The 24430-nt window shown below is 46.8% G+C and overlaps 3 protein-coding genes across 8 annotated transcripts; 1 reads left to right on the top strand and 2 right to left on the bottom strand.

The window, feature by feature from the left end:
• Nucleotides 1-98: 98 nt before the first annotated feature.
• hnrnpul1 (heterogeneous nuclear ribonucleoprotein U-like 1) lies at nt 99-7105 on the bottom strand. Of its 3 annotated transcripts, none has more exons than XM_023807298.1 (16): nt 7038-7105; nt 6507-6641; nt 6167-6355; nt 5610-5802; nt 5141-5214; nt 4456-4595; nt 4198-4297; nt 3814-3926; nt 3472-3738; nt 3247-3369; nt 3050-3178; nt 2363-2531; nt 1989-2234; nt 1758-1906; nt 1514-1672; nt 99-1409 (listed from the first exon to the last, which is right to left on the bottom strand). In XM_023807298.1, the coding sequence occupies exons 1-16, from the start codon at nt 7066-7068 to the stop codon at nt 1296-1298; spliced, it is 2331 nt and encodes a 776-aa protein (XP_023663066.1). In that variant the 5' UTR covers nt 7069-7105; the 3' UTR covers nt 99-1295. The 3 variants fall into 3 exon arrangements, with proteins under 3 accessions (XP_023663066.1, XP_023663067.1, XP_023663068.1); XM_023807299.1 differs by having other exon boundaries at nt 7042-7082; XM_023807300.1 differs by lacking the exon at nt 7038-7105 and adding an exon at nt 6963-6989.
• An 851-nt stretch (nt 7106-7956) lies between these two features.
• On the bottom strand, nt 7957-10766 carry opa3 (outer mitochondrial membrane lipid metabolism regulator OPA3). Of its 2 annotated transcripts, none has more exons than XM_023807195.2 (2): nt 10634-10766; nt 7957-9133 (listed from the first exon to the last, which is right to left on the bottom strand). In XM_023807195.2, exons 1-2 carry the CDS (start codon nt 10761-10763, stop codon nt 8805-8807), a joined length of 459 nt encoding a protein of 152 aa, XP_023662963.1. In that variant the 5' UTR covers nt 10764-10766; the 3' UTR covers nt 7957-8804. The 2 variants fall into 2 exon arrangements, with proteins under 2 accessions (XP_023662963.1, XP_023662962.1); XM_023807194.2 differs by lacking the exon at nt 10634-10766 and adding an exon at nt 9933-10115.
• Nucleotides 10685-22789, top strand: ppp1r13l (protein phosphatase 1, regulatory subunit 13 like). 3 transcript variants are annotated; one of them, XM_023807182.2, is made up of 14 exons: nt 10703-10825; nt 11049-11104; nt 16687-16765; nt 16866-16975; nt 17114-18008; nt 18456-18548; nt 18820-18899; nt 18985-19321; nt 19414-19868; nt 19982-20119; nt 20203-20336; nt 20486-20652; nt 20741-20934; nt 21319-22789. In XM_023807182.2, the coding sequence occupies exons 2-14, from the start codon at nt 11087-11089 to the stop codon at nt 21352-21354; spliced, it is 2736 nt and encodes a 911-aa protein (XP_023662950.1). In that variant the 5' UTR covers nt 10703-10825; nt 11049-11086; the 3' UTR covers nt 21355-22789. The 3 variants fall into 3 exon arrangements, with proteins under 3 accessions (XP_023662951.1, XP_023662950.1, XP_023662948.1); XM_023807180.2 differs by having other exon boundaries at nt 10741-10825; nt 11049-11251; XM_023807183.2 differs by lacking the exon at nt 11049-11104 and having other exon boundaries at nt 10685-10825.
• Nucleotides 22790-24430: the final 1641 nt, after the last annotated feature.

The following is a 24430-nucleotide window of genomic DNA, read 5'->3' as shown; positions in this document are numbered from 1 at the left end:
GGCTGGACCTCGTAAACCCTGAGGCAGCTGGGTGATTGGCCTGATCCTGGCCATGACCCCTCCCTCGCACGTCCAAACTGAAGTTACACACAGCAAACGGCAATAATGTCACATTTAATAGATTTAGTACTTAACGCAAAACTACCACAAAACTAGTAAACAATAGTTAACACTGAAAATCATGGGAACTGCGATATAGGAATAGTGATATATATATAAATATATACACAGAGGCTTAGCTAAACATTTTGCCCCCTCCCATGTCCCTTACATGATATAATTTAATAATTTTACGTATTCCAGGGTCCCTGTAAAATGCCTGGCCCCCCTGAATCTGCCAGGGTATCCACACCCCTCCAACACCCCTGGATACATATATTGCTCACATAAATTATGTTTTTAAAAAGATGCAACTGTGGGTTAATTTCTTCACAATACACTGATTTACAGGCTTGACTCTGCGAATGTCCACTATAGACATTCTTCTACCTATGTCAGTGCAGCAGAAGATGGGCCTGGAACCCAGCCCTCGGTAATGAACTTAACCTTAAAAAGAAAGGACGCATCTGAGATGGGCGCTCCGTAATCAGGGACAGTGGCGGTCGCCCCCGCACTGGGACTGGAACGCTGAGGTCACCTGGAATGGCTACTGTCTGCTACCCCTGTACCAGGGATGTAACCATGTGGGCGGCTTGCAGAGATGGAAAATCTTGTTCTGGATTTTTACTTTCTGGACCTGAAATTTCCACCTCTGGCAGATCCATTATCTAGGGGGGGTCACGCTCTATGCAGTTTTTTTTTTTTTTCTTCCTCTTTTGTTTTTTGAGGTCATTATTTGTAAAGACACCAAAGCTAATGTTTCAAGAGTAAAAGTTGGTGGAACCGAGTAGGAGCTAGACAGAGAGCCAGAGCAGTGGGCATGTCCCATCCTAACTGTGGGCCGAGTGGTCGGACGCACGGCAAACCCGCCGACAGCGTGGGGTGAACCGCGACTAGTCTGGAACACAAAGCAGGAGGAACAAGAACACGGAAGACAGATGGACAAGAGTGCGGAGCTGGGGGGTGTTCCACAAAGCAAGATTTCTCAGTTAGATGGGTTAACTTAATCTAGAAGTCATGACTGTCCAATAAGAGTTTAAGTAAGAAGCATTCCTATTGGACGATCACAATTTCAAGCTTAAGGTAACACACCTAACTGAGAAATCTTGCTTTGTGAAACACCCCCTGCGCTGAGCAAGCCCACGAGATGCCAGCAGCCCCAAGGACAGCTGGCCCGGGGTCCGAGGGGGGCGGGGCTAACGCCCACCTTGACTGCCCTGGGAGCCCTGGCTGGAGTAGTCGCCATACTGGCCGTAGTACTGGTTCCACTGGCTCTGATTCTGGTAGTACTGCTGCCATTGTTGTGCATACTGTAGAGAGAGAGAGGGGAGACTGGGCTGTCAATCTATCAAGAACAAGCTGCACTGTCACCAATAAGAAGCTGGGTGACAGCAATTAACCCCCCCGCCCACACCTGCTGGTACTGCTGATTGTAGTTCGGCTGCTGATTGTAGGCATGTGCTGAAGGCTCACTGTAGCTTTGCTCGTATCCAGGATACTGGCTGTAGCTGCCATAGTAACCAGGGTTGTAGTTGTCTTGCTCATAGCCTTGATTGTAGCCCTGGCTGTAGCCCTGCAAATAACAATGAGGACAGTGAGGATCTGATAGCGTTAAATGCTTTTTACTGTTAGCCTAGAAATATATGCAGCATGTTCACCTGACTGTACACTCCTTTGGCATAAGGACCCGGTCGGCTGTGACTGTAGCCTCCAGAATAATTGCGTCCGTAGCCATCCCTGCCACCAGAGGCGCTGTCCCGGTGATTGCTCCATCGGTTCTGCTGGTGGTTGCCACCACAGTTGTACCCTTCAACAGAAACAGCAGTATCAGTAAGCTGTAGCACATACAGTGATGAACGCGCACAGACACATTAACACCGGACAGTTACCCCCCCGGAAGCCCCCGCCACGGTTCTGGTAGCCTCCCGGGGGCCCGGCGCGGTTCTCATAACGCTGGTATCCGCCACGACCACGGTAACCAGCCTGCCGGCCCTCGTGGCGCCGGTCAGGCGGCGGTCCCGCCTTGTGGCCTTCCTCATTATACTGCTTCACCAGCAGGGCGGCCTGCTCGTGCTGGAGCTCCATAAACAGCACCTCGTCGAGGACGTCACCAGGCTCAGGGAGAACGAAGTTCGCTACGGGAAATGAGACAGTATGGTGAGAGCGGCACAGGTGTTTCAAAGTCAAAACAGAGTAACCGACACAAATATACAAGATGCAGACTAGTCTGGGGGGGCATTTCTGTTTGTCTTTGGCTTCCTACCCTTCATCTCCAACACCGCGTGGTCAGGCACGTCCTTTCCCTCCTCTTCGGTCTGCCTTTTTGTTCGTTCTTTCAGGTCCTCCTCGGTTGGACAGATCACAACAGCTTTGCGCTGGAAACCTTCAAAAGGGCGCATTTTCCGTCTCTGCGCCGATCCATAGACGTTCGTCTGGCAACAGTGACAAGGAAGCAGCAGGAGCTGTTTAGATAGGCTCCTAAATTCAGGCTTATTTTTGGCCACCTTGTTCTGTGCAACAAACTCCAGAGGACCCCAATGAAGGTTAATTACACAGGTTCTGAAGACCACAGAGTAGTAGATTGCTACAGCAAGTTGAGGAAGAGAACATGTGATAAAAAGTAAGTAACAATAATAAATTAATATTGAATAAGCTAACCGGTTTCTATAACACATTACATACCAGGAGGGTATCTTACCATCCTTTGACAGTACAAGCACCCCAGGAAAAAATAACCTCAAACCTCCCTCAGAGCTCTAAACCTAGCCTACCTTTCTATACATGTTCAAACAGGCCCTAAAATTATCTAGGTTTATCCCCATTTGTTCCTTCTTACAATGCAGACATGTTATTTTCAAAGCATGACTTGTTTTACCAGAACTAAATACAATCCTTGAAAAATTCATCCTTTTACAATCGCAGCCACAACCCCAGGAAGACCCAGCTATACCTGGTCCAGGATGTAGTTGCGCCTCTTGCGAGCAGCAATCTGGATCAACCGGTTCAAGCACTGTGTGGCTTGCTGGATCAGGATGTCCCAGCGCCCCGCATAGTTCCTCTGTCGACGAAGACCCATGACCTGGATAGAGAGTCAGAGTCAATCATTTGAGTACTCTTCAGGGCTTTGAGTTTAACCAACAATCTCACCTTCATCTTCTCCATGATGGAGTTTGTTCCCAGAATGTTGTACTTCTTCTCAGGGTTCTCCAGAGCATACTTGATGGCCCATGTGGTCTTCCCTGATGCAGGTAGGCCCACCATCATCAAGATCTGAAGACAAGAGACCACAAGCTGTCAAGTCCAGAGCAACGGCCCTCCAGAACTGCAGAGATCTGGCTGTGTTCAATTAAGAGGACGGAAAACCCATCTCACCTCACAGTCAGATCTGGTGGCTGGGCCAACCGCCCCCCGTGTCCTGTTCCCCAGCTGGACATGTTGGATAAAGGTGTAGTTCTCTAGGGGTGGGAAGAAGGGTTGCTCCTGCTGGCCAAAGTTGAACTCAACAGCGCAGTTTTTGACGAGGACGTGAGGGAAAAGCGACCGTCCAGCAAGCTCTGCCTTTGCCACATGAAAGGCCACACCTAGAAATCTCCCGTTCTTCGAGAAGGCCATCTCCACCTCGTCACCGCTTTCAAAGTCCTGAGGGAAGATGATGGAAATTCTACGGCGGGGGTCTCCGAACTCTGGCGATGCAGGTGTGAGAAAAGCACTTACTATGAAGCATCCGATGACATCATTCTCGCCAAACTTTTCTCCATAATCCTCGAATTTACAGTTAGATGATTTCTTCCCGGTTCCCCCATACCCATATGAGAAATCTTCCTCACCTGAGAGCCAACAGGAAAAAAAAAAAAAAAACCAGCATGTAACATTTACATAAACCCATGATCTTTGGGCTGTTAGCACAATGCTCTACTTGTTGAGTTGCAGGAGCTCCGGGTCACAGGGTGAGCCATGTTTGTATACACTTGGGAATGTGCATGTATATGTGTCGGCTTGTATAAATGACTTTGTGGGAACCAAATGTCTCCCCAATGTGAACCTGCTATTTTGACCTTGTGGGGACCTTTTTTGCAGTCTCCACAACGGAAAACTCACCAAGCTGTGTGCTACACGAATCCAGAGACCAGCCTATTCTCGCCACATGAGGGTCTGGCTCGCTGCTCGGCAAATGTTTCACTGAAATTTCCTCATTTATCTGCACAAAGAGAAAGGTGGTCTTTTCAAGCTGTGAAAACCACCACAATTACGAACGTCTTTATAGAAAAGTGCTGAGGAGGGTCTCAGCTGACACAGCAAACGCAGAGAATCGACCCTGTCATGCCAGGGCAACTCGAGAACAGAGCTCTCTGGTACCTTCATCTCGTAGCAGATGCGACCACTGCTGACCCCATACGAGACCCGGGCTCCAGACCACAGGTACGCAAAGCCCTCGATGGTCAGGGGGTAGCCACTGTACCGGTCACGGGAAACCTTGAAGTGCAAATCACAGTTATCTGTGGGAAGACAAGATCCGCGCACATTCAGAGCGCAGACGTCTGCAGTCACGGCAGCATCGAAAAAAGGTGCCGCCTCCAACACGGCTCAAAGATTCCTCCATCCCCCCAGCAGCAAACTCAGCTCAGGACACAACTGGACACATGTGACTGGCAAGGAAGACAGTGAGAGAGTTCTGCACTCCTGGCCAATCAAGTCCTCCCATATTTAGACAGCACAAGTCATCATGATAAAACCAATAAAAAAAAAAGATAATAAGCAGGTGTAGTTCTTGCGTTTGCCATATATAGCCACCCCAATAAGTCAACACATTCCACTCCACAAAGAACACAGCCTATAAAATGTAGACCAGCATTTACAATGAATTATCTGAGTAATGCAACAGTCATCTGACTAAAAGTCTGCTGTTGTCTGACTTTACAGCTCATAACCAAACTTGGCACCATTTTACTGTAGCATGTCAAACCAGCCACACCTGATGCCCAAGCTCCGCTCTGTGCTGCCGAATGCCTAGGTAGTGGACGAGACCCCCAGCCTTACTCACAGGTGTCAATAGTCACCAGGGAGTCATCAAAGTCCTCTTCGTCCTCTTCCGCCGGAGGCGGGGGGTACCGGGACCTGTGAGATAGGCAGCCCAAGGGCGGTATGATCAGGCCATTGCTCAGCTGAGATATTTATCCAAAATTATTTAATGTTACATAACCCAGTCAAACAAGTCCTTTTTGGTGGCCTCAACCCCAGCACCTTCTGGTTACAAGTACAGGCAGTCCCTGGGTTAAGAACATCTGACTTACAGAAAACTCATACTCACGAACAGACTGCCTTAAAGTCTACTCTTATTTTTACTGTATAATTATTATTACATACTGTCTTATTATTTTTCCAATTTAATGACAAATTTGACTTAAAGCCAGATTTATGGAACCGATCTTGTTTGTAACCTGGGGACTGCCTGTACTTGTAACCGGAAGGTGCTGGGGTTGAGGCCCCCAAAAGGGACTTGGAAGTTATACCTCTTGTCTTCACAGTGCTCATAGTAGCTGTGTGCACTGTCCTCCTTAAACGGCCTCTTGCGGCCGTACCGCACTTCCTTGGTGCCCTCTTCCTCCTCCCAGTCATCAACCGACCCCCGTGCTTGATGACATTCATCTGGCTGCCCAGATTCCTCTTCCTCCTCCGTTTTCAACTCTGCTTTCACGTCAAACCCTACGCAGTGTACATCACAGATCTGCTTTTACACATCCTCCTCACATTGTTTCTGGAGGCATGCACATCTCTGGGAGGACTTTCAGGTTGTCCCGTGCACTCTAATTCAGAACTGTCCTGGTTTTGGCTTCCCTACCAGGTTAGAAAGGGTTTGGTGTAACTGAGTTACTCATCAACTGCCTGCGTACTCTGTATGTGACTAATCTACCTGTAAACCGGGGGCATATTAAAGATCTTATGGGTAATTAAGAAGGTGGTGCATTTGGGAAGTGCTTTGAATATGCAACACTCTTTGATAAATAAGAAGAAAAACTAGCAACATACCATCATGATCAGTTATGATGCAAAACAATATAGAACTCACAAGGCTGCTGACCAGGATGCATCCCTACATCTGGTTTAGACCGATGGTCTCCCAAAATCTCCAGGCTTTCTTCACCAGCTTGGTGATCAAAACCTCCCATGTGGGGGTTGAACTTTTGACCTCCCTCCTCCTTGATCTCTCCACCTTGCCCGGTCTCCATTTCTAGGAGCTCATTTTCATCTTCCTTATCTTATACAAGAAGAACAGTGAAAATACTAAACAGATGACCAGACTCCAATCAGGCAAGCCCTCTAAATGAGGATTTAGCGCAAGAATCACACCCCGCCCCGCCCGCCACTTTACAGCTGTCAAACTTGTTCTTTTAAATGGACTCTCATACCTGCATGACGACACACTGCGAAACCGGGATCCCCGCCGCTAAGTCCCGCTCCCTCCGCGGAAGCCTCCCGGATGTCTAGCTGCTCCTTCAGCTCGTTTACCGGGTGCTTCTTCACGTCCGCACCACTCATGCCGACTGGTTAAAGGATCAGACGACTAGTTAAGACCTGGTTGTCAGAGGGATGGCGCCGCCGCTAACCCACTCCAGCCTATCGGCGCATCGGCAGACGAGGCACGAACCTTCTTTCGTCCGTCGGTTTTAAACAATCTATGCATGGATTAATACCGTAGTGACGCTGGCGCATCACGCGCAGAATCCCCGTTTTAATATCAACCTCCCCCCCCCCCCACTAACCCCGGACTGATGCAGTCTAGCATCCTGGATACAGCATCAAACTGCATGACTAAGGGATATGATGCAAAGGCACAGACCAGCCCCGCAATTCAGCATATGCACCTGCAAATCAACATCCATAATTGAAAGCTGTGTACGTTAATGAGTAAGTGGATATTTGCGTGTTTTGGACGTTACCTACTGGACGTGTCCGACAGCTGCTCCTCATTCGCGTAATGGTGACGCGATAAGCAGCCTCGGCCCCATTACCGCCCCCTACCTTCTGCCAAAGAAATGAACTCCCGTCACGGATTGAGCTGTTGTAGAGCAAACTTTGGAATTTACGACCATGCAGGAGGTGAAGACGAACGGTCTTTTATTGCTCGCGCAAACTCAAATTTTTGGGTTGGGCGTGGAAAAGTTTTACAATTACTGCGAAGACAGACATGCAGGGTTTCCAACTCTCAAGCATCGGGGGTGACCATGGGTGTAAATTATGGGAGGTTAGGGGGTGTAACACCCCCAATAATCAGAACCAGCCAATACAACCCCCCTCCCCAATAATCATATTGTCATGATGAATCAGTGGGGACCTCAACCCCATCCCCCCCCCCCCCCCCGCCAATGTTTAATCCAAAGTTACATCCTTGGGGGTGACACTCACTCTTTCAGACTCTCACACAAGAAATTTCATGGCAAATCTACATTATTCCATTACAAACCTAAAATTAGCTACAACTGGGGTAGTTTGTAAACCCTAGAGCAGAGTACCGAGGACTGGGTTGGGAAACACTGCCCTAGAGACTATTTACAATGTAATAAAACTGCTACATACATGTAACTGTGTGCACAGACTTGTTGAATTGAAAATCTCATTCCAGCCAGCTGACCAAAGTTGGCATCCCTAGACACATTCTTACCAAAGTGTGTGCCACCGGCTCTCCAAGAACATTTATAGGCCTAGAGAATAATACAGAAATATGACAAGTCAATAATTAATCCCCCCTAAATGACATGGTGAAGCCGCTGAGAAAATCCATAACTTCCCAAAACTTGAGAATATAGGTCAACCTGCAACCCAGTGTTTAACTGTGATGGATGCTAAAGTACAAAGAGAAAACTTATCAAAAAATAATTTATTTTACAATAATTAATTTACAGGTCACCTTTTGCATACACCATTCCATAAATCAAAAGGCAATGCTTTAAATACATATCCTAATATTGAAATCCCAATACATGTATATGAACCCAACAAATATTTGAAAAGGATGACAACTTATAATAATGGCTGGATAATTTAAAACAAAATTACCAGTGTTACAAGCCAAATTCCCTTGTTTTATAAGGGCCTGGTTACTCCCAATCACATGGACTAACCTGATCCCCGGGTTAACTGAGAAATCCAGCCCAGGGAAATTACACAATTCAACAGGTGCACATCTCCAACATAAATATACAGAAAGCATGTAATTTTCTGTCAAATTAATGTTATGCCAAAGTGTTCAACAATGACGTTTTAATAGTCTTCACAAACTCATCAGAATGCCAAGGTAGTGAAACTATCAGTGAAATTCTGTGAGATTTACATTAGGACATGCTGGTAGCACATAGATCTTAGAACAATGATGAGAAACAAGAAGCCTTGAAATATAGTGAGCAAGACTGAACCTAACACTGACACAATAAAGTTAAAATTGGCTTCACACCAAGTTAATGTAAATTACTGGTGTAAACTTGCTGCATGGACATTAACCAAATATTAATACTGGCAGGAACAGAAAATGAGCACATTTCATTCATGTGTGCTTTGTGACATGCCAAAGCACAAGGCAGTGTTCCCCTGTCCCTTTTTAGAGAGCTGGAGAAAGCGCCATATGTGAAAAATGATGACTCTGTACTACGATATAGTAACACCACACATGTACTGCACCAGCTGCATACCAAGCTGCTGGAATTCATCCACTATTTGCCAGAGGGGGCAGGTAGGGCCATCAGCACCCGGTTGAACTCCTTCAGTCGGGTATCTAGAATCTCCATTTCCAGCCTGAGTTCGGCTAGCTGTGTCTGTAGGTCAGAGATGTTCTGGTTCAGCTCCTCCTCCTTGCGGCGCGAGTTCGCCGCCTGCCTGCTGTATTCCAGAACCATGCAGGCCCCACCGACCATGAAGATGATGGCCTCCCCCAGAAGCTCCGCCCCCAGGTCAGCCGCAGCCTCCTCATTTAGGGGTTTAATTGCAGTCCCACGGAATCCCATGATCCTCATCTTGGTCCTCATCTCGATCCAGTGATAAACTGCATGAAAAGTGATCTTCTGTGAGTTCTATCAAAATACTTAATAAATAATGTCATCCAAATAGCTTTGACAACATCTCACTCATTCTCTCTTCTTTTTATTTAAACGTTTATTTACTATACTTTCCACTGGACACTTACAGACAGAACACATTTTCATTTATTTGGCAGACGCTTTTATCCAAAGCGTCGTACAATTGAGAAAGCAGGAACAGCCCCGGAGCAACCTGGATATCGGCCGGGCGGTCTTGCTATAACGGTGAGCCACACACGGTCAAAATAAATAAAGCCACATGAACTTAGAGTCACTGTAAAACGACCCAAAGCTGCACGCTATTGTCAGATAACGACCCGTGTTAAAAAGATGGCGTCTAAAATATGATGTTTCTGGGTAACTGTAAGTCACTGTTGGACTCTGGATATTACGGATTAGCATGTCTTATTTTGGTTTCTTTTTTATCAACAGCAAATAGCACTTTCACTCCACAGCTATGTTCAATGACAAATGGATAACACCCCAAAAATCCCCGTGTAATATTATTTGTCGATTCACAGCGTAAACGCCAGCCCCTTAAACAGACACGGCCTGCCAATTCGTGTAAATCAATGTCAACCAGATAAGAAAGGACCAATGAAAGGAAAGTTTCAGTATCCAGAAATTTGATAGGTTCTAATTCAGAGAAGCTCGATCCTTATTGGCTTACGTACCCATTTCTATTACAGTTCAATCCATAACTACCCTGGGTTATTTTACAGGACATAGCGTTATATCCAGTTTAAAAGTTACAGCTTCACTTACGCTGTGCCGGAGGCAGACAGACATAATTCTTGAAGAACTCGCTTCTTCGAGCCCCCGCTTTCATTCGGTTAGCGACCGGCTTACTCATCTGCCGCACGCCTAAATAAAGCAGCTTGGCGATAGGAAAAGCACCGACAACCATCTTGGCGGAAATACGGGGGGCGGATTGAAGAGGGGGTTAAAAGCGAAACTGACGCCTAATTAATATTAATGACGTCTACTTAATAATGTATACTTTGATTCTATTTTCATTATAGTTTAACGGTGATGGTTATCACGTCCTACGGACCGAAACTGTCAGTGCTTTTAAAAATGCATGACTGGTAGCTTTAGCTACAACTAGCAATCTACATCCCCCATATTAATAACGCCTCAAACGAAAACTATTTCAGAATAAAACATTCCCTTTAAATAATTTATAAGTAATTAGTCTTTAGAATAAAGACTTATAGAAAGGTGCGTAACACTCAACTGTGAACATTCCTATATTCTGATTAATGCAAAAAAAACATAACTATTCATAGCGTGTTGTTAAATTTTATGAAGCACTGCAACTTTCAGAGTATGCATTATAAATTAATGCCAATGTGGATAGTATGTCGTAAATGTCTGAATTTACCCGGAACACCTGCAGACGAATGTGTGAAGATATTCAAAGTTAATATGAGACCCGCAGCGGGAAGGGGGTCCGGAGGACTTACCTGTGCCAGCCGTGTCACGCCAGTACCTGGATCCAGTTACCGCGCAGTGGGCTGGACTGAATCGCATTAACAGTGAAGCTGAAGACGCCCTCGGCGCCTCCGTCAGGCACCAGCATAACTCACTTCGCATAACTTGGAAAAAGGGTCAATCGGAGCGACATAAACTGGAGGGGATCGAGGATTTCCGATCGGGTAAGCCTGGAGTATTTTCTGCTTGAACATTGTCCGGCTTGCACCTCCTTAGCTTGGATTAAGCTCAGCTGAAAGAATGTGCTTTCCTTTCGGGTTGTTTTCATAATATAAATTTACTTTTAGTTAAATAAGTAGCATATTCGATGTTAGCACAAAAATAGCAAAGTCTCCGTACGAGCATGATTGTTTATAACACTTTTAATTAGCTGTTTTTTTTTTTTAGCTCTACCACACTTTGGCGAGTGCCTGCAAGAAGGAGTCATGGGAGGAGGCTGGGAGGTTTTTAATGATAATCAGATGTTTTCGTGGTTCGAATAAAACGATTTTACTAGTTGCGCTGGCCAGGACAAAGAGGGGATTCAGTATTTATTCGTTGCTTTAGCTACGGACAGGACAAAGGCCGAAATAATGTTTTGTATAAGAATGGTATGTAGACGTAGAAATTGATATATGTATTTTGTAGTTTTTTTGCGAGCTGGCAGGCTTCTTGATCTGTAAAACTACCATCCGAGTAGTCAGGCACATTATTAAGTATGTCTCCTACAGTTATTTTGTGCAGTAATCAAAACTGTGTATTTACGTGTGAATTGCACATTAATTAAAACTTCAGGTTTTAATGTCAACAAAAGTGATTGTGCTTTCAAGTCGCACAAAATACTGTATGGCAGCGGGGCGTTGTGATACCATGGTTAATGATGTAGTATTATTATTATTATTATTATTATTATTATTATTATTACTATTATTAATGATCATACGTATCTACAAATATCCAGACATGTATTGCTAGAGACTGCAGTAAGAACAGTTTTATACAGCAGTCACCCATGGTCCATGGTGTTACAGCTGGAATGAGATTCTCTAGATTTTTATATGTGCATGTTCAAGATTTAAGATTTTTATTTGTCACATGCACATATACAGAACTTAAGCCAGCCAGAATGCCAGGTGTATGTTTATATGTACGATATGTATTTTCCTATCATCACGTGAGTCTTTCCCAGCAGTAGAACTACTTTTGGTTGGCACCAGTCTGCAGAATATTTGAATTTCACTAGAAAAGCATGTTGCGTAATTGCAGATATTTGCTAAGCACTGAATAAGTATCTATTGCGTATTGGTGTACGTATGTTGCTTTGCTTGTCTAGGCTATATCATTTCTCAGACATAAGAGGGATGCTCGCTGTTCACTTCCACGTCGGTCAGTGTGTTTTCTATGCGGCTTTTATGTAGTTTCGTCCCCACAGGTGACGGTCACATTTCATGCTTTCATTTAGGGTTTGGTCCACCACTCACAGCTCTCCCATTCTTCTGTCTGCACACCATCTCTTCTAACACGCTGTGCTTCATGCACACGTCTAGGATTTCCATTCATTGCATAGAGCCCCCGTCCCTGTCCTCAGCATCAGGCTGTAGGGACGGTTTGTGAGCAGGTAGAGCAACAGGGGCGGCGCGTAACCAGGAAAGCAGCTATCAGCTGTGGGAGCTGCGGTCGAGATACCGAGTGCTGTGATAAGTGTCTCGCTCAGTATAGGCTGGCTTGTAGGGCGCCTGAAGCGGCTTCTCTCCAAACCAGCTGGTCCACATTGCCTTGTTTACCGTGCTTAGACTTGTCTTGTAGCTCACTTTAACCTATTCACCTGTCCCACATCACAGCTTTCCAGAAATCCTGCACTGCATCCTTTGCAGTGGCACAGAAGAAAGGATGTGTGTTGAAATTGGTAGAGGTCTGCTGTGGGGTCCTGGTGCCCCTGCATTTGATGCCAGACCATTTTCTCCCCCTCATCCGCTGCATGTTTGAGCTTTAGGACCTTGCGCAGCCCTCAGTGGGGATAATAGACATGTTGTGTAACCGCTCTGGAATTCCAGACCTTCCCATTGTGAAGACTCGAGAGATTCCTCAATCACATGCTATCGGAAAGCCGAGTGGCTTGGAAGGTGCCGGTGATTTATGGTGACAGGAGTGATGTGGTTTCGAGAGGGCATGGTTTGGGGTGGGGGCGGGCTAGGAGTGCCGGACGGAGGGTGTAACTGGTGTGGGTGTGTGCGCAGAGCTTAGTGCCTGAAATATGATTTGTGCAGGATCTGATCCCAGGAAGAACTGTAACAATCTGTGCCAATATGACAGTCGCAGAGAGATGGCATTTTAGTGTAATTACAATCTAATGTTTTGTTTGCTGGTAGATAAGGTGTTTATTGGCTTGTTTATTAACTCGCAGCTGTATTTTTATCGTGTGCACCTGTTTGACTGGCTGATTGCTCACCAGCCAGAGGTTCCCTGACTAACCATGACACTGTCACCACATCCTCAGGCCTCTCCAGAGGACATGAGCACATGGTTTCTGAGAGAGGGTGGTTTAACTATTATGGACAGACTGCAATAAATTTCAGCAGAATCCTGTTGTTGTTGCTCCGTGAGTATAGTTAGAGGAACGAGGTGGGGCTTCCGGTGTTTTTCGTACTGAGATGGTCCTTATTTCGGATCATGGGCGCTGACGTTGAGGGGTGTGTGTGGGTGTGGGGGGTCAGAGGTCACATTAGCAAGTCCTCACCCTCTTAATAATGGTTTAGGAAACCACCAGCCTAGAGTCAGAACCACATACCGGATTGTTATTTTAACCGACAAAAATCAAAAGCATTCTGATAGCGTCTAAAGTCTTCTCTCTAGAGAGCGTTTGGGCGTGAAGACGCTGAAAGTACATCGAGGGACATCTGCCTAAGGCTGGAGTATAAAGGCATTTTTCCCAGCCTTGGTAGATGAAATGAAACCTTTGAGACAAGGTTATTTCCATGCCCAGCACCTTATCATTTGATTGGGGAGATTCCCGTGTTCATGCCAGTCGTTGCAGTGGTGTGGGCATTTTTGCACAGCAAGTCATGACACGAGTCAAAAATAATCAGTGAAGAGCTCCAGGAAACTAGAGGGGGCGCTCTCTAGCAACACCATTCTGCATAAACAATGAGCAATAAAAGGAGTTCAGCATGGCCATGATGTGGATGGGAGAAGCTGGAAATACGAGAAGCAGTTCTGTTAGTGGAATATGATGAGGAACGATGTGCTCTTATGCCGTTCATGTCCTTTGATCTGCGTTGCGTCTACAGTACTGTGCAAAAGTCTTTAGCAGTCAAAGGAAATGTTTAAAGCAATTTATCTGAGTAGTATTAAGAATAACACAATACAAGCTACCAAGAATTTCTTTTATTCTCTAAAATGTTACTGATACCTTGTTGGATGGCTAGAAGAGCATCGATTCTGTTCCCAAACCTCCCCCAGCCGTCCCATATGTCTGTTACATTTTACATCCAGGGCACTTAATTAATTAATAAAATAATTTTAAAGAAGTCGATGATGTATTGATTAGCTGTATGTGCTGTGCTAGTGGTCAATACATGGGGGGGACAATACATGGGGTCTGTTGGACTGTTGCTGCAAATATAGGGGTGATTTTAGTAGAAGATCCATTTAAATATTATTTCCCTTGACTGCCTAAGACTTCTGCACAGTACTGTAATTTACTGCATCCCTGCAGCCTTTGTGATTCAACAGTTTGCCGAACTACCACAGTAAGTGAGGGAGGTGTCCCTCAAACCCACAACCCCAATTTGCTTCATGTTCAAGCAGGGGTGGGTGAGAATTACGTTAGACAAGGTGTTAGTCAGTGCATCTGATTAGCTCCCATGATTCAGTGGGCTGCAGTATCGATTGGCTGGTGACTCGCTCCAAGGCATGGGTCAAAGCCTGTAGTGAGTAGCCAGGTGTGTTCTGGAATGTGTACTGCCTGTTCTGAAGTCAGTCTGCCCCCAGAAACAAGGTGTGTTCATCAGTTCAGTTTACATCGGACAGGGATTAGACCAGAAGGGAATTGGCAAATCCTGGAGTGAGAGGTGTGTGTCTCAGCGGGCTAAGCCTCTGTGCCTGTGATCAGAAGGTTGCTGGTTCGAGCCTGGACCTCAGCAGAATAGTCACGTGTCAGCCCTTGAGCAAGGCCCTTAACCCCCAGCTCCTGGGACTGACCCTGAACTGTGACCCCAAGCTTGCTCTCGCCTTTATGTGTGTCTCATGGAGAGCAAGATGGGGTAGGCAAAGAGAGAATTTCTCCACAGGGATTTATAAAGTGTCACTATTCTATGCAGTCCTCAAGGAAGGATATGTACCTTCTACATGTTACTGGAGATCACAGACCTTTCCCTGTGGCTTTTCCGTGGCTGACAGTGAACTTCCCTTGAGGTCGCATGCATAAAAAAAGCACTTAATTATACGCTGTGCCTGGGGAACAGAGAAGAGGCCGTCTCCATCCAGCTGCGAGCGGCTTCGAAGGGGAAGGTTGCTTAAGAGATCTTCCCGTTTCCAGTGAATTGTTACAGATGTGTTCAGGCATGGAGTTTCATGCCCAAGACCAGCCAATTTTGTCTTTGCTCTGGGGAACTTTGGTAAATGATCTTTGATAAAAGTCTTATTATTCTGATAAATTTATTACTGACATTTAATATATACATATAATAACCAAAAATAATTAATAATAAATACCATATCAAACTGTTTAAACAGTCTGACTTTGTCAGTCCCGTCTGGTATCTTTTTAACATCCATCGTTCAAGAAACTTCCAGTGATTAACGATAGCAAGCACCTCCGTAACTGCGCACTGCACTCACTCAGTTGTAAATCACAGTGACATGTGCGCAGTGTATTCGCACATTTCTTTACACAGAGCAGTCGTGGTCTATAATGTGTGTGTGTGTGTGTGTGTGTGTGTGTGTGTGTGTGAGCCTGAGAAAACTGAGAAAAATTGGTTAACATTCCAAAGCGTAGAATTTTAAAGTTGTAAAATTATTGTTTCCTACCAGCTCAATTTTAAACTTGTCAAATTATTTTGTTGACCAACACAACAGCTAAGTAGCCCACCAGGAATTCTCCCGAGTCTCCCCATTGGCCACTCCGGGCCTGGATGTGCTCCTATTGGACGGTATTCCACTGCATACCCAATACCAGATGCCCATGCGTGTTCTTCATGGCTTCCTGGGGTTCAGTGGTTTCATTTGTCAGTGTAGGAGTGGCTGTGCCTATTCCCAACGTGGAGGATCATCACCTACCCTCCACTTGGTGTTTTGTCCATCACAGACACTTTTCTTAATGATGTAGTTTGTCATGGTCTAGTAAATGAAGCACAGATGTTCTGCTGGTGACTGTTCCTTTGCCTGGAGGTTTCTGAACTGGCTGACAGTGTCAGTGCCAATCAGATGTGCTCATAGCGTGTCTCATTGCTCTGCAACACCTGCTCTGCATGCTGAATCACGAAGTTGTGCTCATTGCCCCAGAGCATCTCCTGACCTCTGACTGTGTTTCACTGACTTGACTGGATCCAGTTTGCCAGTGAAACTGTCACCCAGGTTGTCAATCAGAAGTGTTTTTTTCGATATTTACCCTCATTTCTTACCTTTCCAAGAGACTGCAGACGTTCTAAGAATAAAATTGAGGCTCACGTGGTGACAGACTTTGTAAGCGTACTTCCTGCATATGGGTGACAGCTAGTCGTATGTGATTTTTAAAAAATGATTTAAATTTGGCAGGGCAAAGGTGTCTGAGCCTGCCTGAACATGACAGAACATGACACTGGTTTGCTGTTGCAACAGAAATCTTTAGAACGTGCACACCACTCCTTTTTTGCTCAAAGGGAAAGTAAACAATCGGTGGAGTTTAGAAATCAGAATATTTTCCAGTCCGAGGGTGAAAGGTCATGTGTGGCGGACAGCAAATCCCCTCCCATGTTGCTAAGCCATGCCGGACGAGGCAAATAATATGCACGGTTGCATGCTTTTTTTTTTTTCTCCACATGGTCCAAACATCGCGAAAACAATCCAGAAGTGGAGCTTAACACCCAGGAGCCACCGAACAGAGTCAGAGGCCATGCAATCGCAAGTTGGATTTACCAGCATGATGTGTGAGTGTTCAGCCACCCGCTGTTTCCTGCAGTTAAGGTATGAAAAGTGGCTTGCTGTGTGACTATTGGTGTGTGTGTGTGTGTGATTGTGTGTCTGCAGTCCAGAGCATAAACGAAGACCTCAACGCATCCTTGGCCACAGCGGACGAGTTGTCCCGTGAGTTCAACAGTCTGCTCCAGGAGTGCTCCCCTACCGTGGACCGTAGTCAGGTATGTGGACCCCCCCCCTCCCCGACCCCTTCCTCTTATCTTCAGTGATACCTTATGCACCTAAATGCTTCCCAGTTGCCAATCATGGGGCTGGTATGTCTCACCTTAGAGGTAACCCTGTTTTTGGTGGTCTTTCAGGAAAAATCTCTGTTCCCTGAAGAGATCCCCCAGAAGGCTTCAGAAACCAGCTGCTCTGTCACCTCCAGCTCCAAGTCCCAGTACACAACCAGCTCCCAGTACACACCTGGCTCTCAGTCCCAGTACACAACCAGCTCCCAGTACACACCCGACTCTCAATCCCAGTACACAACCAGCTCCCAGTACACACCTGGCTCTCAGTCCCAGTACACAACCAGTTCCCAGTACACACCCGACTCTCAATCCCAGTACACACCCAGCTCTCCGTCCCAATACACAACAAGCTCCCAGTATTCATCCAGCTCTCAATCCCAGTACGAAACAAGCTCCCAGTATTCTCCAAGCCCTCAGTCCCAGTATACAACCAGCTCCCACTACATGCCCAGCTCCCAGTATACACCTGGCTCTCAGTCCCAGTACACAACCAGGTCCCAGTACACTCCCAGCTTTAGCAGTCGCTCAATGGATCTTGGAACTAGCAGTCCCTATGTTCCCCCATCCCCCAGCTTTCCCAGCAGGTTCTTCCCATCACAGGGGGGGTTCACATCCCTTAATCGCCCCCTCACAGATTCCAGCTTCAGCGGCGATCACCTGAGCCTCCCAACCCATTCGCCTAAATCTCAGCGGCGTGTCCCCCCCACTCACATTCCCACGTACTCCAGCGGTCAGATTCAAGCACCACGCGGCCCTCCTGGCTACGTGGACGAGATCCCCCCCCTCAGGCCCCACGTCCCAGCCTACGAGCAGGCCCCCCGCATCACTGTGCAGCCTCCCCCTGGGGCTGGACCTCCTTTTGAGGGCAGCCTCAGGAGAGACAGAAGCCCCTCCCCTCGCCAGTTCAACCCATCTGCCTCCAGCACTTTGCCTCGCAACTTCATGTCCCCCCGGCTGGAAGGTGAGTCTGGGGGTCAGGCAGGTGAGGCTGATCTGAATGAGCTGTGCAGTGCCAGGATTCACACACCTGAGACTCCAAGCACTCACAAACCACCCTGTGTGTGTGTGTGTATGTGTGTGTCCAAGTATACCTTACCTTGTGGGGACCAAATGTCCCCACAATGTGATTAATACCCATTTTTGTTTTTTCTTACCCTATTTTATAAAAACCGCAATGAAAAAACTAAAAATGCAAAGACTCTTGTATTTTGTTTGGTTACTTATGGTTACGGTTAGGGCAGGGTGGGGGTTAAGGTTGTCATAGCTAGCATTAGCATTTTTCCCATAGAAATGAATGAGCGGGCCCCAAAAAGATATGATTACACGACTGTGTGTGTGTGTGTGTGTGTGTTTCTGTGTGTCACCATGCCTGGCAATTTGCATTTGTCTCATTTCTCCCATTGGTCAGATGACATCATACCCAGACAAAAAAACCCCGCCCAGTGGAACGAGACGGATCTTGACGTCTCATACGAGCGGAAGCCACACCAAACCTACGACAGTGAGTCTAGTGGATGACGACATGTGATGTTTTAGCAGAACGCACTGAATTTCGTCAGTGTTCATCGGTTGCCAGCTCGGAATTTTGCAAAATGTAGTATGTCATCCGGGAAACATTAGCCTTCTCTCTCATCCATACTGACAATTCAAACATATTGCACACATCGGCATATTAAACTTCACCTACTACATAGCAATCAAGTATGCAATTTCGGATGCGCCCTAACCATACTAATGCCATCCCAAGCTGACATCTGACCCTCTCGTTACAGAAGCCGATTGGCTTAGGCCATTGGTGCCAAACAACAGCTGGAGGGAGACCAACTTGGATGCAGCCCCACCATCCAAAAAGGTGTGTGTTCATGTTGCTGTGAACTGTTCCCAATGCTGTGCATTTTCTAAGCAAACCTACCCTTGTTCGTTTTTACACTCTTCAGCTCCCGTCCACCTACACGTCCCTCCCCCGTGGCGTGTCGCTTTCGGGGACACCCGATCGCCCTTCCCCTCTCCTCGCATCCCGTAGCTCCTCAACCTACAACCCCCAGCCAATCATCTCTCGGATCTCCATCCCACCTGCTCTCAGCAAGCCTCGCCGCAGCCGCCCCATCCCTTTGTCCATCATCATGCGCCTCCAGAACCCGAATTACCCCATGTCATACAGCTCTTACCCACATGGAAAAGAGGGCCAGTACCAGCCTCCACTGCCTCTCCCCCAGGACTACCTGCCTCTACCTGCTCCTCCCGAGCAGAGGCAGCCTGAAATCTACGGAGAAGGTAACCATGTCAAGAAAGGACAGACCGTATGCAGCGCCATTTTATGACAAATTCCCTTATAACTGGCTGTCTGCTTATCTCCGTCTCCACAGTCCTCAATCCTGATGACGTTGACGCTGAACTGGAGAGACTGGAGCCCACAAATACTCAGATGTCTCAGAATGGAACTGCCTCTGAGACAGGGGGGGAGAAGGCGGGAGAGACTGAGGCAGAAACTGTGCCCCGACCTCTCAGCCCCACGCGCCTGCAGCCCGTCGTGGCCCCAGAGACGGTGGAGATGTCTGAGATCTTCCGCATCCTCTCTGAGGTCCCCAGGGCGCTCAGGCGGAGAGGCTCTGACCAGGTTGCGCCCGTGGAGAAGCCCCCCACCCAGCCTACCAGCCAGTACAAGCAAATGATCAAGAGGTTTCTGCGCAGGAAAGGAGATCAAAAGATGCAACTGAAGGGCGAGCTAGAGAGCGACTCAAACAGCTCCTCAGAGGATGAGGACCAATCGATGACACCGCTGGCCCCTGTGTCACCCCCACGGGACCTTGCAGGGCAGAAGGTAAAAGAAAAACAAGCACTTGTAGGGGTTCATTTCAGGTTTCTGAAAAACGGTACAGTCTCTCATAACATCAATATGTGATTCAGTGGAACTGGCATCTCTCTTTGCCACAGGGCCTGAACTCTATCCTGAGGCAGCGCAATCGGGAGCGTAAGACCCCCGGCCGCCGGGCCCGGCTCAGCCCGCTGGTGCTCCTGCTGGACGGTGCCTTAGTCGGGGAGCTGGAGACCGTGCAGAAAGCCCTCCAGGAGGTAAGGACTCGCGTGGAGAAACATCCTGGTGCACAAAACGCCAGGAATGATGTGTAACCGGCCCTTGCGTGTGTGTCATGCAGATGACCGATCCCAGTCAGCCCAACGATGAGGGTATAACAGCGCTGCACAATGCCATCTGCGGGGGACACAACCCCATTGTGGACCTCCTAGTCCGTAACGGTGCCAATGTGAGCGCCCCAGACAGCCATGGCTGGTAAATACATCTCCCATTAAGCACTTTGTATGACAATCTTTACACTAACAATGTAAAAGTATTAAATGACCCAGGTGTAAATGTCCAGATGTCCGTGTCCACTTTCAGTCTCACCTGTCCTCTCTCTGTTCTCCTATACCCCTGGATAGGACCCCCCTGCACTGCGCTGCCTCCTGCAATGACCTACACTTGTGTGAGTACCTAGTGAGGAACGGCGCTGCCGTGATGGCGGTCACAGAAAGCGACGGGGCCACCGCCTCCCAGAAGTGTGACCCTTTCGCAGTAGATTTCGAGGAGTGTGAAGGCTTCCTGAGAGGTGAGGCCACGGCACTGGCTTTGCGAGCATTTTGTGGAAGGCACTTCGAGCGCTGCGGACTGACGTTCCTACGTGTGTAATTTACCAGGCGTGGAGGACGCCATGGGGGTAGACAATAGCGGAGTGCTGTACGCCTTGTGGAGTTACCCGGCCCAGAACCCGGACGAGCTGAGCTTCCGCGAGGGGGACATGGTCACCATCCTGCAGAAGCCAGAGCAGGGTGACTGGTGGTGGGCCTCCCTCTGCGGGAGAGAGGGGTTCGTCCCCAACAATTACTTTGGGGTAAGCGGTGCGGCCAGTGTAAAGATGTCAACCCCCATCACGATGCAGAAAAGCAGGTCGGGAATATCAGCACAAGCGTTTTGCAGGCGGCTGTGTTAGTCCTACCACTGAGCTCCCATTGGACCACCTAAAAACATTTAAAGAATGTGGGCGGAGCATAACCGTTAAGTGGAAGGGCAAACAGTGGGGGCAGATCCATTGACCAGGGTATATAGCAGGATGAAAAACTAGAAATAATGCAAAGAGATTTTTTAGTATATAGCCACGAAGTATTATTGATAGTCATATATTCGTGCTCTACTACCAGTCAATGCAGCATTATTATTAATAACAAATAACTAGAATCATGTGGCAGTTTTCTAATTTATTTTTTTCTCTCTTCAGCTGTTTCCAAAGGTTCGCAACAAGTCCTTGTGTTAGATTCTCCTCCCCTGGATGTTCTACAGAAACCTGGAGGATGTGTGAGTGCCCTTCGGGAGGAACTGCACTGTATGCCAATGAGGCCATAATGACAGAGCCAGCGGGACATCCAGGGTCTTCTGTTTGACCAGAACAGGCCCATCGCCGCACACGACTAATCCCTGTGTGTGTTCAGAGCTTTGGGCTGTCTGTGTGATCTTTGATAACAGACTGCTCCATGCTAATACTTGCATCTTTGTTGTATGTTGGGATTTCCATACACCCCAGATATCACGGAACTTGTGTTCTCCCACCTCTGGCCTTTATTGAGTCCTTGAGAAGCACTTTATCTCTTTAATTAAACATACCAGACAATAAGACAAATAAGGAAACTCACCCTCTACACTTCGTCAGTGTGCATCAACTTAACATCACCGATGGTGGTGTTGTTTTTTTGAACAGTGCCTTTTTAAATAACCTGCAGCCAACAGTTTGCTGGAGTGCTTACACAGTGCTGTCAGTGAGAGAACCGAGATGTTTTCCAACCCAAACTGAAAAGGAGCCTGGTGACTCAGCGAGGGCTGTGCCGTCACCCAAGGGCTCTGCGGCTAACAGAAGAGGCTTTATGGGGTTGTTGTTTCTTTGAGATCCAGAACCGCTTTGAGGGTTCTCTCTCCTCCCCTCCACCTGGACTTTTTCAGTGGCAGGTTTCTGCAGTTATACTGGTAATACGTCACAAAACAGTAAGGATGCAAGACAGCGGCTCTCTCTCTCTCTGTTATTTGTATCTCCATGGGTCAGGGTCTATGCTTGTAACCTGAAAGTATTTAACCTAAATAGTGACAGTAAGACGTCCAACTGTATTAAAGCAGTGGGTAAAAGTATCGTGTGTAGTTTTGGATGTAAAGGTCAGTTAAGCAATGAAACATTGATAGAGAATTTATTAATTGAGTGATGCCTTGTATTATGGATACACAAATCAACCAGTACTAGAGTTTTTATTTTCGTTTGGTTCTTGCTTGAATGTTAACTTCTTTTAAATCAAAAGATGCTTTTGTATTTTCTTTAGCATGTGAAATAGGAAAACAAATTATGTCCCTGTCCATTTTTACGAAACCTACAGTGTATTGTGATAAGATATACAGTACATGTCCAATGGCTGCATTATTGCCGTTATTCATGACTTTTATTTTTCTTCTGAATCGTAATGCTGTGCTGGTTTTTCACGGGGGTAATTCGGGCTTCACCTGCACGTGCCAGCCCTCTCGCGCGCGAATGTGAATGTGCGTTACATCTGACGAGGATTTCTGTCATGGAGACATTAGCAGAAAGCTAACTAGTGATACGGGCATAAGTGATAAGGAACGGCAAAGAATGATGCCGCCCTGAAAAAAGACCGTCTCAATCTGTATTGCCTGAACGGAAGCTATTAAAGTTATTTAAGTGCCGCTGATAACGGCTGAAGTCGTCTGTGAGCGTGCGCGTGAGGGTATGTGGACCTACAAAAAGGTCAGGGACGCAGCGTTGGAAAGGGGTTCTTTCTAAGGTTAATTACACACAAAAAACACAAAGAAGGGCAAAAGGGGTCATTTCATGGAGAAGGACTAAGGGATAAATACAGATGTGCTCACGAAACAACATGGAGCTGGTTGGTCGCGGCCCCAGACTCGCCTGCCCCCCAGACGGCTCCCAGCGCCCTGGCTCCACGCTCTGCGGCGCAGGTACCGCCCCGTCCGGCAGTCCGCGTATAGCGGTTCGCTTCGGTAAAACCTTACGGATACATTATACCGCTCAGCGTTGATCCGCTGCAATTTTAAAGAGCGGAACGGGTTGTTTTTATTGTTGTTGTTTTATAAAAGACGGAATCAGGTGCAGGAAAGAAGACCCGTTCAACCAGACGGGGAATGAACCTGAGAAACCCATTAACCGGTCAATCCTGTGACGCATCGGGGCGTGTTACATGCGTTTTATTAATCATTTTAATAAAACAAAAGAGGACACCGTTAGAGGTAAACAGACTGCAAACGGCCTGTGGCTGGTACCACCCGGGCGTGATTGAGCTAATAATGCTCAGGCTTGTCTACCTGCAAGCAGGGGCGTGTTATTTCTGGCAGGGGCTCGGCTAGAGATTTTGGGCCCCCGACCCAGTCCAATCCATTTAGGTTACAATGTTTTAGTCCCCCGTTCCATCACTCAGGGTCCCTTGGAATCATGCTAACTTTCACCCCCTTTATGGTGTCCCTGGTTTCGCTTAAAAAGTCACCTCGGGGCCAACAGGGCATTGGGGGTCCTATTCAAATGCGTGCTGGTAAACTGGCGAGTTTGTCGTTACTTGGATACACCAGTAGGTGACAGTGTTGAGCCAAGGTTGGTGCGCTCTGCATACAACGTGCAGACTAACACTAAATGTGTCATATTTCACATCTTTTTCAGTTCTTTCTTTTCAGTTGCGCCAAACATCAATCAAATGTTTTTATCTGCAGTTTCTTTTTTTTAACTTTATTTTTATTATTGCTTTTTCCATAAAAAAAATTACAAAATACAAATACAGAAGAGAGAAGGAGAGAAGAAAAAGAAAGAAAAAACCAAACCAAAACAGTCTGGATTGATGGCTACTGCATATTCATCCTGTGATTTATCAGTATTTCAGTCCTCATCTTGTCGCCGAGAACATAAACACAGTCCATTTTTTCCATTTCTCCAGACCTCGGTCCTCTTGAATTCTTATTTTGTGAGTTAATTGCTCCATGGTATATATTCCATCCACTTTTTCAAACCATTCATCTTGCGTTGGTGGGTCTGGCTTATACCATGTCTTTGTAATAGCCTTTTTACTGGCTGCTAGCAGTATTTTTAACAAATATCTCTTGACACAATATTCCCTGTCATACTGCCGAAATACATCGCCGTACATGATCTAGGTATATCATAACCCAATACTTTAACAATAGTCGAGTGGACATTCTCCCAGAACTGTACAATAGCAGGACAGAGCCAAAAAACATGAGAATGGTTTACATTTATTGCTCCACATTGTCTCCAACATGGTTGTGCTACCTTGTTGAATTTTACTCCTAAGTTTGTGGGTGATAAAAAA

This window comes from Paramormyrops kingsleyae, chromosome 17 (genome assembly GCF_048594095.1).
Source record: "Paramormyrops kingsleyae isolate MSU_618 chromosome 17, PKINGS_0.4, whole genome shotgun sequence".
Taxonomy (NCBI): domain Eukaryota; kingdom Metazoa; phylum Chordata; class Actinopteri; order Osteoglossiformes; family Mormyridae; genus Paramormyrops; species Paramormyrops kingsleyae.
This window is presented reverse-complemented; position numbering and strand designations above follow the sequence as displayed.